General features: G+C 45.7%; 1 protein-coding gene across 1 annotated transcript in view; it reads right to left on the reverse strand.

The window, feature by feature from the left end:
- DNAH12 (dynein axonemal heavy chain 12) overlaps positions 1–14897 on the reverse strand; it is a 161508-nt gene that overhangs the window by 68260 nt on the left and 78351 nt on the right. Inside the window, exons 29-42 of the mRNA XM_073644615.1 lie at positions 11275–11394; positions 9405–9514; positions 9127–9307; positions 8441–8581; positions 7847–7930; positions 6102–6290; positions 5892–6011; positions 4714–4902; positions 4187–4338; positions 3594–3732; positions 2851–3017; positions 2498–2753; positions 1558–1857; positions 1092–1270 (exon numbers count right to left, since the gene is read on the reverse strand). Coding sequence (XP_073500716.1) covers positions 1092–1270; positions 1558–1857; positions 2498–2753; positions 2851–3017; positions 3594–3732; positions 4187–4338; positions 4714–4902; positions 5892–6011; positions 6102–6290; positions 7847–7930; positions 8441–8581; positions 9127–9307; positions 9405–9514; positions 11275–11394 — 2327 coding nt within the window. The remainder of the gene's footprint in view (positions 1–1091; positions 1271–1557; positions 1858–2497; positions 2754–2850; positions 3018–3593; positions 3733–4186; positions 4339–4713; positions 4903–5891; positions 6012–6101; positions 6291–7846; positions 7931–8440; positions 8582–9126; positions 9308–9404; positions 9515–11274; positions 11395–14897) is intronic.

Below are 14897 nucleotides of genomic sequence, written 5' to 3' on the forward strand. Positions count from 1 at the left end.
CGCGCAGTCCTGTAGCATCGGCGTCTCAGCCTCCTGCCAGGCAGAGACGCCGTCCCTCTCACCTTCACCTCCTCTCTCTCCGTGCTCCCCGCTCTCCTTCTCAGCCTGCTGTCGGCGCGCGCAGTCCCCCGGACACTGTGTTTAGGGAGCGCGCGCGCTCCCCCCCTCTTAAAGGGGCCGCGCGCGCCGTCCTAAGGAGTCCTCGGCAAATAGCCGAGGGTCCTCCCATATATAGGGCACCTCCTCCAAAATGGAGGTGCCCAAGCAAAGTTGTTGCACAGTTTCTTATCTCTGCTTCAGCCCTCAGGTCCCGCTGCTAGCCTGACTCCTCGTCCTGCCAGTGATGTAGAACCCGGAGAAGCAGGCTCCAGCACACATAGTGCTGAGAGGAATTTAATGGGCCCGGATTACAGGGCCAGGTTGTACGAGCAGCTGAAAGAGCTGGGGGGGAACAGCGGCTCATTTACCTCCAGTCCAGGTCTTGGAAGGCTGATTTAAGACAGCTGCGCCTGTCTCAGTCTGTGTGTGTGTTGGGCAAGGTGAGCAGACCTTGCATGTGCTTCTCAGACTCTGCAGGAGGCAGAGGAAGGCACTTTGTTTAAACGGCTGAGGCCGTGCTGCATGGACTTGTTATTTTGAGCCTTGTTCTGTTATTCCTTTTTGTGGCAGGAAAAGGCTGTTACTTTTGTTTACTCACTGGTGTATGGACACTAAATAAACCACCAGTTTGTTTGAACCCGTGGACTGCATCACTGTGTGAACCTATGTCTACCTCCAACGCGGCTCAATGAGTACAAATCCTTACAAGATATATATATATGTATATGTATATATATATATATATATATATATATATATATATATATATATATATATATATATATATATATATATACACATACATAGATATAAATATAAATATATACAATATACTTATCATATGCTCAGACACAGTTTTCAATTGGGTGTAAAAAAGGAGGTTCACAGTGGCACCCTTCACTCAATGGTGCCCAAGCTGGCCATCTAGCTCTGGCCATGGCCCTGGACAGAGTGAGTGCAGAGGCAGCTATATGCTCCTATTACAGGCATACCTGAATATAACAAGGTTCATACGGGTTTTGTGGGTCTGGTTGTATTCATCCAGACATCTCTCCACAACATCGTTGAACTGCTGCACACTTGGTATCTCGGCATACAAACGTTCATCGCCTTCAAGATCAGGATTCATGTAGTCGCCAAACAGCAAGTTTCTAATATCTTCCTCTACGAGCTGCAAAAAAAAACTCGACAATTATATATCCAATTATTATAGAACATCAAATATCATAGCTTGCGCTATGATAGCAAACGTATTTTACACTACATGTTACATTGCATTTCCCAATCCTACCAAGATTCTGCCGGTCCCAAACTAACAGCGTCATAGATGGTTATGAGGCTATGCTAGTTCAAGTTAGGACAGTCGGCCCGGGAACTGCACCAATAACACGACCGACCGTAGAATACGTCCGCTATATAGACGTCTGATTCTAGCCAAGTCAGTATTTCACTACTTACAGGTTTGTTTTCTTGTTTTAGGTTCTCAAAAACAGAATCGAAACTTTCTTTGAAATGATCTTTCACCACATCTTTCAATAGTTTGTATAGCCAGGATCGGTCCTGGTCGTCGACTAAGCGGTCATAAAACACCCGCAGAACTTCGTGGACAAAGAGTCGCACCATGACACGTTTATTTTCCGTTGACTCTTTCTTGATCAGTAAGCATCCCTGCACCACTCGAGAGAAATCCCGCAGATTAAATGTATAATGGGATTTAGCCGGGGTGGGTAATAGGTTCTCCATGGCTTTCTTGTACACCTAGAATTTAGATACAAAACTATGAGTGAAGTAAAACTTAAGAAAATTGTATAAGCCATCAAAATCAGATTGGTTGGGGTCTGAATTCAGGTACCCCCACCAATCAGCTGAACAGACGGTGGATTTGGCGCGGCATTCATGCACTGAAAGTGGTTCCAGCGCTGCATTCGTGTACTGACGGTGGTTCTGGCGCTGCATTAATGTACTGACGGTGGTTCTGGCGCTGCATTAATGTACTGACGGTGGTTCTGGCGCTGCATTCATGTACTGATGGTGGTTCTGGCGCTGCATTTATGTACTGACAGTGGTTCTGGTGCTGCATTCATGTACTGACGGTGGTTCTGTCGCTACATTCATGTACTGGTGGTGGTTTTGGCACTGCATTCATGTACTGACGGTGGTTCTGATGCTGCACTCGTGCTGATGGTGGTTCTGATCTTGTACACATATAGAAATCCATAACATGCTTCATAGCTATGTTAAAACTTAAAGATCCTTAAAACGTAGAGATTTGGGATTATGAGGAGGATTTAGTGAGTTGGAGGGCCTGCAGCACCACAAGAATACTCTTTTTAAAGTGGCACTGTATGGGTCATAGAGTCAAATGATATATATATAAAAAAAATGTAGTATTTCTCACCTCCATGGTGCCGTTAACTATTTGGTTCCCAACAGTAAAAAATTCGGGTGAAAACTCATTGTTTCGTAGATAGAAGGCCACCACGGCGGAGAAGATTCGGACCATGGTCTCATCACTGAAGGCGTTAATAGTGCAGATGTTAAAATGACGCAAAAATCGAGGTGTAACTGCGTTTCTTCCGCCACCGGGGGGACCCATTGCTGCAATCAGCTGTACATCAACCAAAGAGATTTTGGAGGTGTCCTTTAAGTCGTACCTAAAAGGTGTGAAAATATTTTTTTAGATAGTGGAAAAGATAAAAGAAAATAACTTACAAATAAAAAAAATATAAATTTTTTTGCTTCGAATATTACCAATTCCCGTGGTCGAAGAACTGCCGCAGGAGTTCGATAGGTGGCTGTGCTCCATATTTTTCTAATGCTGGCATGTTCATATCATCCACAAATATGACACATTTCTTCCCCATCTGAGGTCCGTACACACCTTTCCGTCTTTTGTCCAGTCTGTCCATGACAATATTCTAGAAAAAGATGCAAACTATGTGTAGGAAGATTCAATAGGTTGACCACTACTGCCTGTGTCTCATTTTCAGGTAGAAAATATCACATGACCGCTGCAGCCAATCAGCGACTATTGATTGGCTGCAGCATTGATGTTTCATTCGAGCCAGACAAAACAGTTTGCTAGCTCTCTTTTCTGGCTCAGAAAGTCACTACTGCAGGCGATCATCAGACACTGGTTGGCTTCACTGGAAGTCCTTACCTGTGGTGCTTGGCCATCAAGTTGTAGTGTAGTGTAAAGTTCAATTGAATGGGAGGCGGATGTGCAGTACCCCTTGGTGGCCACTACAAATGGACAGCAGGAACCACAGGCAAGGACTTCCGGCTGTGGGTCGCTGCCGCCGGCACCGATAACAGCTGATCGGCGGGGATGCCGCATGCAGGACTCCGGCCAATCATACATTGATGCCCTATCCTATGGCTCTGGCTCATAGAAGAGGGTCCTAAGTGGCATATCCCCCCAATGACATCTATGTATCGTAATGAAGCAACCTCTTTCATTTGTCATAAGGCAGGGTGATAAAAAGAAGACAAACCTGAATCTGATTGGCACTGGTACGAGCAGAAAAGTTGATGAAGAAGGGAAAGAATTTTTCTTTGTCCAGATTGTTCATCAGTTTGTCTTTGACGTAAACAGATTTCCCTGTCCCCGTCGGTCCCACAAATAAGAGTGGTCTACGAAAAAAGGAAAGTAGTTTGTAGGGCAACCATAAAATCAAACATTTTACAGTGTTGAGAATAAAACTACACATTTAGGCCCGAATTCAGACGTCCGATAAACACCATCCATGTACGGACCAAGATCTCCAGACCCAAACTCGCCAGCCTCATGTATGTCTATGAGGCTGTCAATTTCAGGTCAGGCGTCCCGCGGCCGGTCCGTCCATCGTGATCCGTGTTTCACGTCCTTAAGTAACTAGCAAACTATTTACATTTATAGAAACTGTGTTTGCTACAGACATAAAACAGACAGGTGTGAATGGCGGCCAGTTTTCTGTTGATAGACCAATAGGGATTCCTAATTTGACTCCATTATCCCAATGGTTTTCCCATACAATAAGTAATTGTGATGGCAAAATGGATAATTGTCAAGAAGGTTTCCTAATGAGAGTCATTTTGTTACTCTTACTTGGTGTTTCTGATGCACATATCCATGAGGAAGGTGTATCTGACAGTATCCATAGTTGGCACAATGATATCTTGGATTTTGGTGCTTTTGTCCCATGTGGCTGTGCCTTTAATAAACTCATTCCAGTGAACCCAGCGCCCTCGGCCTTTTAACTTCAAAGAAAAAAAAAAAGTAGTTACAACTTTGATAAACCATATTCGGAGACATTTGATGTAGGGATAAGAGAGCACTGACACATTACATAAGTTTGACATTTAGGTCCTGTTCACACTGCGTTTATGCAGCATGTCTATTACTCTGCTGGAGGATCTGACGGAATCCACTTAGGTCATTGGACTCTATGTCTCCTTCTGAATTCAGTTTTTTGGGGATTCAATCAGAACCTCTGGCAGAGTCATAGATGTATGGTATAAACACAGTGTGAACATGTCCTAAGAGACCTAAGATAATAACCCAAAGGCCAAAGTTATAAGTTGCTGAGCATTAGGCTTGATTTCCATGAATCTGGTTCCAAGAAATCCCTTTACCTCGTACATGTAGTCATAGACCAGGCCTTTATCGTCCAAAGGACATTCCCATTTCCCCACGGAGGACGGGAAAGGGCTCTGATCGTTTTTTCCTGCAACAATTTCTTTGAAAAAAGCATCAAACTTCACTCGGCTGTCGGTGTCACAACAGCCACCAATGGACCAAACCAGGGAGAAAGCAAAACTGGCCTAAAAGAGAAGAAAAGGGATACAATATACAGCGGGCGAAATAAGTATTGAACACATCAGCAATTTTCTAAGTATATATATTTCTAAAGGTGCTATTGACATGCAATTCTCAGCAGACGTCAGGAACCTGCCTTTAACAATCGCGGATGACGTGGCCGGGCTTCAAAGGAGACCGCGATTTTTGCTATATGCAGCAATGGTGTAGCATTGCTGTATATAGCACAAGCGATCAGACGATCGCAGCTTTAAGTTCCCTAAGGGGGCTAATAAGTACAGAGAAAAGTTAAAAAAAAGTTTTAAAAAATATGAAAAAAAACAATAAAAAAACCCCCATAAAACTTGAAATGTTTTTTTTCCTCCCACTAAAAACAGAGAAAATAAGTTTTACAAAAAATACACATATGTGGTATCGCTGCATTCAGAAAAGTCCAATCTATCAAAATATAAAAATAATTAACCCGATCAGTAAATGGCGTAACAAGAAAAAAATCAAGAACGACAAAATTATGTTTTTCTGGTCGATGCAGTATCACAAAAAATGCTGCAACAAGCGATCAAAATGTAATATCTATCCCAATATGGTATCAACGAAAACATTGTCTTGTACCGCAAAAAATAAGCTCTCAAACAGCTCCATGGACTAAAAAATGAAAACGTCATGGGTCTCGGAAAATGGTGACACAACCCAAAAAATGTTTTTACCGAACTTCTAATTTTTTTTTTTCACTACCAATCTAATAAAAAAACTGGACATGTTTGGTATCGGTGTAATCGTACTGATGAGTGAATCATATTGCTAAGTAATTTTTACCACACAATGTACACCGTAAAAACAATTCCCCAAAAATAATGTCAGAATTGTGATATTTTCACAATTTCTCTCCACTTGGAATTATTTCCCCCGTTTTCCAGGACCATAGGAAAGAACTGTCTATACCTGCACATGGATTAGCCACACTGTGTATGGGATCGGCAGATCTTCCACTTACCATGATCCAGATACGAATGTGCTTATTATTCGGATCCTCTCTCACCACATCAAAAATCAGCATCTCCAATAATCGTGTGAGTGATATTACCACATTGCCATTGCTGGCTGTCACCAGTTCCTATGAGGAAAGACATTAGGACACTGAGGGTAAATCTAGACTACAAACTTGTGCAATGCTCCTACAATTGAGAGGACACATGGCGCCCACCTTGCACTGCTTTCGGAGGAATCGAAGGGAAGGTTGGACGAGCCACTTAAAGAGTTCCTCTAGAAGAGCAAGGTGGTCCTTAGTCTTCAGTGCATCGGGAAGGGTGCTGAGCCAGGACTTCACCAGGGGCGCCCAGCCCAGTTGTTGGGGTTCCAGATAAATCATACCGCAGCGGCTAACAGTGGCGGGCTGGAGAGAGAGATATACTAAGTAGGGTTGCCCTAAGACACAAGCCGATCCAGTTATCTAATTATCTCGCTGTGTGGATGAAAAAACAGTCTACAAAGTCGTTTCCAAGTGTCCTGACATTTCCATCATCCATAGATTACATAGACATCCATTTATTTGAGTAGAAGCTATGTAACATTACATTTTCCCTACATTCAGTGCTGGTGTCAGGAACTGCATCCTCACCATTTAGATGATTGTTGTAGTAGCACCAGAATGAAAGGGACTGACAATCCCTTTAATTATAGCGACTAAAATGAATGTAGAGATGACTGTCAGTGGCGTAACTAGAGTCCGATGGGCCCCCATTGCAAGATTTGGACCCCCTGCATGTTGGTCAGATGTATGGGCCCTTGTAGTGTTCTAAGTCATATAAGGACATACGCGTTGCACCTCCTACCCCATTATGTAGTAATGTCCCCCATATTGGGCTCCTTCCTGGTATATATGTCCCCTGTTCTGGCCCCATCCTGGTATATATATCCCCCATCCTAGTGTACATGTCCCTTATCCTGGGCCCCACCTTGATATATATATCCCCCATCCTGGTATATATGTCCCTTATCCTGGGCCCCACCTTGATACATATATCCCCCATCCTGGTATATATGTCCCTTATCCAGGGGCCCCATTCTGGTATATTTATCCCCCATTCTGGTATATATATATCCCTGATCCTGGTATATACTGTATATCCCCCATCCTAGTATATATAGACCCCATCCTGGTATATGTCCCTTATTCTGGGCCCAATCCTGGTATATTTATCCCTTATCCTGGTATATATATCCTCCATCCTGGTATATATATATCCCCATCCTAGTATATATATCCCCCATCCTGGTATATGTCCCCCATTCTGCCGTTGTACTTTAATGCATAGAAAAAAAATAACTGATTCTGCTCGCTTTTCCTCCGCTCCCCCGCTGTGCGCCATCCTCTTCTGAAGCCAGCATCTTACTTCAGAGTGCAAACGTCGGGAGCATATGATGTCACTGTCATACGCCCTCAGTCACGTGCACGTCGACATCAGCTGCTGGCTTCTGATTGGCCGGCAGTGTGCATTGCCGTGCACAGACCCAACGGGTCTCTGCGCCTCAATACACTTCATCTGAATGTGCGTTCGAGGGCGCACATCCAGTTGAAATTTGCGCTGATGTCGGCGGGCCCCTCACCTGCACGGGCCCAGTCGCGACCTCTGCAAAAGCGATCATTACACCCCTGATGACTGTGTATGTAGGACTTCCAAATCGGTGAATGGAAGTGTTGCACATGCTGCCAAACTCTCCTTTCACAGCGGCACAAGATGGGGCCTCATATTCGAGAAAAGTTAGGGTGGGTGCCAGAGGAGAGACCCTCATCTATCAGACAATTATGGCCATTTTTGTGGATATGCTTTAAAAGATGAGAATACCCATAAAAGTCAACCCTATAACTAAATCTGATTAGTTAGCATTAGATACCCCGATGTACAAGTATATGGGAACTCCTCTCTTATAGGATGAGTGAAAACCTACCGACGCCTGGGAAAGGTCCATTGTTTCAAAAATCAGACTCATCTGAGGTGACATCTGAATGATCTCCCCACTCATCAAGCAAAGCTAAAAATAAAAGGACATATTTAAAACAATATGAAATGTTGAACAAATGAATAATAATTTAATCCACAGAGTCTGATCAGTAACCTCATAAAGGATCATTGTAAGCTTTAGTGGAGAAAGTACAATCATTATGTGCACAAATTAATATCTGAAAAAAGTGCAAAAATCTAGTAGCTGATTTATAATTGGAAGATGATCCTGCAATGAATATCTTTTAAAGCGTTACTCTCCACATACAATACATAAGTCCTCTACTAAAGGGTTATTTCCATCTTCATGAATGGATATTGTCGGATAGTGTTAGGAAATACAAACAGTTTTTGCAATTTATTGCTAATTAAAGATATTTAGATGCAAAAAAATCTAATGTTTTATATTCTCCATCATGGTTGTAGATATACATGGAGGATAACTTTTTCTATAACTTTTTGTTATGCTACATGGTGATGAAAACAGAAAAGGATTTAAAAAAAAAAAAAAAAGTTTTCACAAAGTAAAATAGAGAGTTACCTTTTTATTATCATCTAGGACTGTGTTCATACTTTCTATCCATAGCGTATCAATAGGTCCATCAAAGATAACCCATTTTCTTTCCGGGGTCTCAGATAACGCAAACTCCCGGAAAGTATTAGCGACTATCCCATCGGTCCACTGCAAATGAAGAGAGGCATCAATAAAATTGCTCTTCCCATAAAATCCAATACAATCCCACAATTGAAAGGATTATTAAAGGGAATGCCTGGGATTATGATATTGATGATACACATGTATTGACTACACGTGGCCCCTATTGAAGTGAACGTGCCGGCACCGGGAGTGACTGCAAGTAAGTGATTTGCATATATGCGGTCACATGCCAACTAGAAGTGCGCGACCTCACTCAAAGCAAGTGTATTGAGTGAGGCCAGACACAGTCTAGTCAGAATGTGTCTGGAAGTATGCAAATTTATGCTAATTTCTGGCATAAATAATACAGTTTGTTGCTTCCATGTCTGATGGGGAAAATAAAACAGTTTCCAATTTTTGTGCAAACAGGGAGTAAGTCATAATAAAATGATTGCCCGGCAATGTATGGCTGGGGTCTATGTCTCTGAAGGAACCCCTTCTACCATGTCCATAAGCCATAAAAGGGGAGATTTTCCCATTTTCAGCAAAGATATTAGTATTATAAACAATAATTCCAATCATAGACGAACCTCATGTGACACTGGATCAAATTGCCCGAACAGCTGCCCCATGGTGATGGCTTTAGGGTTCACTGTCCGGTAAATCACTTTTTCTTCTTCGCACCCTCGCTCATTCATAAGAGACAGCGTATCAGCGAGGACGTGGAGGACCTTCGTTTTTCCAGAGAACGGCTCTCCAACCAACATAAAACTGTACGGGATAAACAAAATGCAGCATGGCCCATTGTATAAAATGGAAACTGAAGAATAAATCCCCCGTCCCATGGACTTCTGTAGTTACAGCTTACCCGTGTCTGACAATCATCATCTCATACGTCTGTATCATTTTCTCCAGGAAGACCTTCTCGGGCTGGATGTTGTGTCCAGCACAGCTCTCCTGTGCGCATTCGAGTAAATCCTGAGCAAAAGGAAGGTAAAATATTTCATCAGTTTCTTTACAGTGGATCCAATTAGAGGTGGGAGAATACATTTTCAGGACCCAGATCAGTATTCTGTGGCCGCTGGATGGGACCCCTGAGAGCCGCCTCTTAGCTGCCGGCATCCCCGGCTCCTCTTCTGATTATATGGCCTGGTGTACATCATGCTGCAACCATAGCGTCATGCCAGGCCGGCTAATCTGAAGAAGACCCGGGGGGCAGGAAGAAATAAGGTGGCTCTCAGGGGTCTTATTCAGTGCCCACCACTGACCTGATGTCACGCACAGTGTAGGAAAGACAAAGTGCGACACAAAGGGATGAGGGGAAGGGAGCCCAGACACTAGGGAAAGGGGGAAATGGAGACCTCCAAGGCTGATCGGCAATCACCCTGTCTCCCCTACCCACTCTATATTGGTTCCTCACCAATTGCCGCACAGGAACCTATCCCTGTATTTCCTTAGCGCTTGGCTCTGGATAGGGAAGGGGGGGTGAGCACTAGTCGATCCCCACTGACAACTAAAGACGGCAAGGGGAGACAGACATGGGGGAAGTAGCTTAGCTTGAGTCAACTTCAGAGAGATGGCACACACATCCTCTTAGCACCAGAGAGGAAGTAAGAACTGCACTTGCTCCAAGCCTTCACAAGGGGTCATGTGAAGATCACTGGCACCTCTGTGTGTAGCAACCAGGAAGTATTTAAACACCCAGGCCTGATTGTCAATTAGAGCAGGAGGGAGGTAGCCACTGGGTCCTACAGTAAGACCGCTAAGAAGATGTCTGTAATGCCAAAAGAAGGGATTTCCTGCAACCAACTGCAGGGATGTGTGTCAGATGTCTGTCACATCTGACGCACCCATGACACCTGGCCATTGGATCAGTCTACTGCGAATCGATTCATTCATCTAAAAAAAAAAAAATGTCTCCATAACCTACAATTAAACTAGTGATAAATCACTCACAGATGTTTTAACCATTTTTTTTCTACATCAGATCATCCTGCATTGGAGGTATAAGTGTGCCCCTGTGCAGCTGCCCAGGTTGCACTAATGGGACCGGACGATGAGTGACAAGGTCATGTAACCCAATTCCAAAGCAGTGGATCAGGATCAGGTAATTTCAATGGGATTGGTCTACCATCTACTGTTTATGGGGGCCTCATGACAGATTATGTTGGGGGACATAAAAATCGGGTGGTTGGAGTTTAATCACCCGATCCTTACTTTCTGACCCTGAAATTAGCAGCTGCCACAAGATTCTGGCAGCGACTCTGTCATAGAGAAAACAGGAGCGAGCATTCCTGAATATGGGGGAGCCGGGAAAGATAACTGTCATCCAAATGATAGCTGGCCAGCTATATAGGACCTATCACTTGCCATTAATATGCAATTTTATTACCTGGTGTAAATGCCGCTGTTCTCCTGAATCCGGTGTTGTTTTTCTTTTGCTCCTGCGCCTCTCCATTCCTGAGATATAGCCTCTTTATAGAAATCTAGTTCATAATTTTTAATAGCCAAGTGGGTGTGGTCATCAAGTCCTCTCTGTGGGAGTCTTCAGGAAGGCCTTGCCCAGTTGGCTTAAAGGGCTAGAGGAGAGTGACAGATGTCAGGAACGGAGAGGAGGAGGAAGAAAAGAAAAAAATTGCCGGAGTCAGGAGAACAGCGGCATTTACATATTTATGGCGAGTGACAAGTCCTCTTTAAGTCTTGGAAAACCCCTTTAAGACACTATTATATTTTAATACCTTATAGTCGGCTTCCGGAAGTTGAATGCCAGGGAACAGGTCACTGGTAATCCCATTGAACAGAGGAATATCATGAGACAAAAATTTGGGTTCGTTTACATCCTTAATTGACCGCAAGAGCTAAATAGAATGAAAAAGGATTAATTTATAAAATAATTCATATACAATATGACATGAAACAATATTAAAATTGAAGAACCCCATTACAAAGGAGCAGTCAGTTCTTGTGGTATGTCTGTATTAGTAAAGAATAGTATTCTCCAAAAAAGGAGATTTTTGTGTACTCACCGTAAAATCTCTTTCTCTTAGCCTCTAATTGGGGGACACAGGACCATGGGTGTTATGCTGCTGTCCACTAGGAGGCGACACTATGCATAATCTGAAAAAGATTAACCGTGGCTCCTCCTCTGCAGTATACACCCCCGGACGGCGTCAGCCATCTTCAGTTTTGTGCAAAAGTATTAGAAGGAACGTAACATGGATAACATAACCATGCCTATAAGAAAGCAACTATGTACGAGCTAAAAAAAAAACAATATGAGAACTCAACATAATAACGGGCCAGAACGAGCGACAGGGTGCGAGCTGTGTCCCCCAATTAGAGGCTAAGAGAAAGAGATTTTACGGTGAGTACACAAAAATCTCCTTTACTCTGTCGCCTCATTGGGGGACACAGGACCATGGGACGTCCCAAAGCAGTCCCTGGGTGGGAAGCAATGGACGAATATTGTGTAGACAGGCCTCTACAATTGGGGTAATGCTGCCTGCAGAACACATCTACCCAGGCTCGCGTCTGCTGAGGACTGGGTATGAACCCTGTAGTGTGTTAGTAAATGTGTGTAGGCTAGTCCAGGTGGCTGCCTTACACACTTGTTGTGCCGAGGCCTGGTGCCTAATGGCCCAGGAGGCCCCTACTGCACGTGTAGAGTGTGCCGTAATACCTGCTGGAAGAGGAGAATTTTTGAGGCGGTAGGCCTCTTGTGTGGTGGATTTGATCCACCAGGCAAGGGTAGCTTAGGAAGCTGGCAGACCCTTGCGGCCGCCTTCCAGAAGAAGGAAAAGAGAATCAGACTTCCGGAAGGGCGCAGTCCTAGACACATAGATACGTAATGCCCTGACAAGGTCAAGCGTATGCAGAGCCATCTCCACTCTATGAACCGGGACCGGACAGAGGGATTGCAGTGAAATTTCCTCATTGAGGTGGAAGTTGGACACAACCTTCGGAAGGAAGGATGGGACCATACGGAGAACTACCTTGTCCTGGTAAAAAGTCAGGAAGGGCCGTCTGCAGGAGAGTGTTGTCAGTTCAGACACCCTGCGTAGCGAGGTGATTGCCCCCAGGAAAACCCTTTCTGCGATAGAAGGCGGAGTGGGACTTCCCTAAGGGGTTCAAAGGGTGTTTCCTGCAATGCTGTCAGCACCAGGTTGAGGTCCCACATTTCTAGTGGTCGTCTGTATGGGGGGAACCAATCGGGAAACCCCCTGAAGAAATGTCCTTACTTGCGGCTTGTTAGCAATGCACCTCTGAAAAAGCACTGAGAGACCTGACATCTGGCTCTTAAGGGAGGCCAGGGACAGTCTGGCCTCCAGACCCGATTGGAGATACCCAAGTACCCTGGGGAGGGAATAAGGGAATGGGATCTGGCCACGAGATTCGCACCAGGTAAAGAAGGCTTTCCAGGTACGGTAATAAATCTTAGCAGAGGTTGGCTTCCGTGCCCTGATCATGGTTCCAATGACGTCCGGCGAGAAACCTGACTGGGTTAGAACCCAGGTCTCAATGGCCACGCCGTAAAATTGAGGGCCCCTGAGTTCTGGTAGTAGAACGGGCCTTGTGACAGAAGATCCGGACGGTCGGGGAGACGCCAGGGGACGTCTGCTGTGAGCTGTACGACGTTGGCGTACCATGTACGTCTGGGCCAGTCCGGTGTGATTAGGATGGTTGGAACTCCCTCTTGCTTGATCTTCCTCACCACTCTGGATATCAGAGGGAGAGGTGGAAAAATGTACGGGAGCTGGAACTGGGTCCAGTCCTGAACCAGGGCGTCCGCTCCTAGCGCCCGCGGGTCGTGAGTTCTGGCCATGAAGTTGGAGACCTTGGCATTAAAGTGGGATGTCATTAGGTCCACGTCCGGAGTCCCCCAACGATGGCAGATCTGTCGAAAAACTCCGGGATGGAGAGACCGGTCTCCCGAGTCCATTCCTTGCTGACTGAGGAAGTCTGCTTCCCAGTTGTCCACACCCAGAATGTGGACCGCAGAGAGAACCGAACCTGTGTCTTCCGCCCAGTGGAGAATGTGTGTCACTTCTCGCATCGCCTGGGCACTGCGGGTCCCCCCTTGGTGATTCACATATGCCACAGCCATGGCATTGTCCGACTGTACTCTGATGTGAGAGGCTGCTAGTAAGTGATGGAAGGCTCTCAATGCCAGGAGGATGGCACGAATTTCCAAGATGTTGATGGGCATGGTTGCTTCCACTGGGGACCACTTGCCCTGTGCTCTGTGGTGTAGGTGTACCGCACCCCAACCCGTCAGGCTCGAGTCGGTGGTCAAAACCTTCCATTGACCCGTGAGAAAGGATTTCCCCTTTGTTAGTGAGGTTGGCTTGAGCCACCAGTGCAGGGACCTCCTGGTTGACGACGTCAGCTGGAACTCCCTGTCGAGAGAAAAAGGGTTCCTGTCCCAAGACTTGAGGATGGCTAGTTGGAGAGGCCTGAGGTGAAGCTGGGCAAATGGGACCGCATCTATTGCCGTCATCATCCTGCCGAGGACTCTCATGGCAAACCGGAGATCGAGGGGGTTTGCTGAGGAGAGTGCGAACTCCTAGACGGAGAGGCAGTGCCTTGTCCTTGGGAAGGAGCACTAGACCCCTGAAGGTGTTGAATAGCATTCCCAGGAAGGTCAGACACTGACTCGGAGTTGGTGATGACTTTTGTAGGTTGACTAACCAACACCAGGCGACTCAGAGTGTCGATCGTGATTGAGACGCTGAGCTCACAGTCCTTGAAGGTGGGAGCCTTGATAAGGAGATCGTCCAGGTATGGAACGACTACTATGCCTCTGGAGTGCAGGACGTCCATGGTGGCTGCCATGACTTTGGTAAACACTCTGGGAGCTGTGGCGAGTCCGAACGGGAGAGCCACGAACTGGTAGTGGTAGTGGATTGCGAACCTGAGAAATCTCTGATGGGCGGGTGCAATTGGTATATGCAGGTATGCGTCTTGTATGGCTAGCCGTGCTTGCCAGTACCCACCTGTCTGCATACCAGCCGTGCTTGCCAGTGCTCACCTGTCTGCATACCAGCCGTGCTTGCCAGTACCCACCTGTCTGCATACCAGCCGTGCTTACCAGTATCCACCTGTCTGCATACCAGCCGTGCCTGCCAATACCCACCAGTCTGTATGCCAGTCTGGCCTGCCTGTTCCTGCATTCTCCGGTGTGGGTCAACAGCTATGACCGGGGTCTGACCTGGAGTAGCACCTGGTCCCTCTGCTCGGTTCCTCCTTGGTTCACGGAGTCGACTGAGCCACCGTGCGACCTTGGTCGGATTGGGTTGATACTTAGTTACGCCTCTCCAGGCACTCCTCGGTTCATGGTACAGTGGGATCACTAATCACGCTC

Source organism: Phyllobates terribilis, unplaced genomic scaffold (assembly GCF_046119375.1).
Source record: "Phyllobates terribilis strain yellow unplaced genomic scaffold, ASM4611937v1 Scaffold_8__6_contigs__length_399053987, whole genome shotgun sequence".
NCBI lineage: Eukaryota > Metazoa > Chordata > Amphibia > Anura > Dendrobatidae > Phyllobates > Phyllobates terribilis.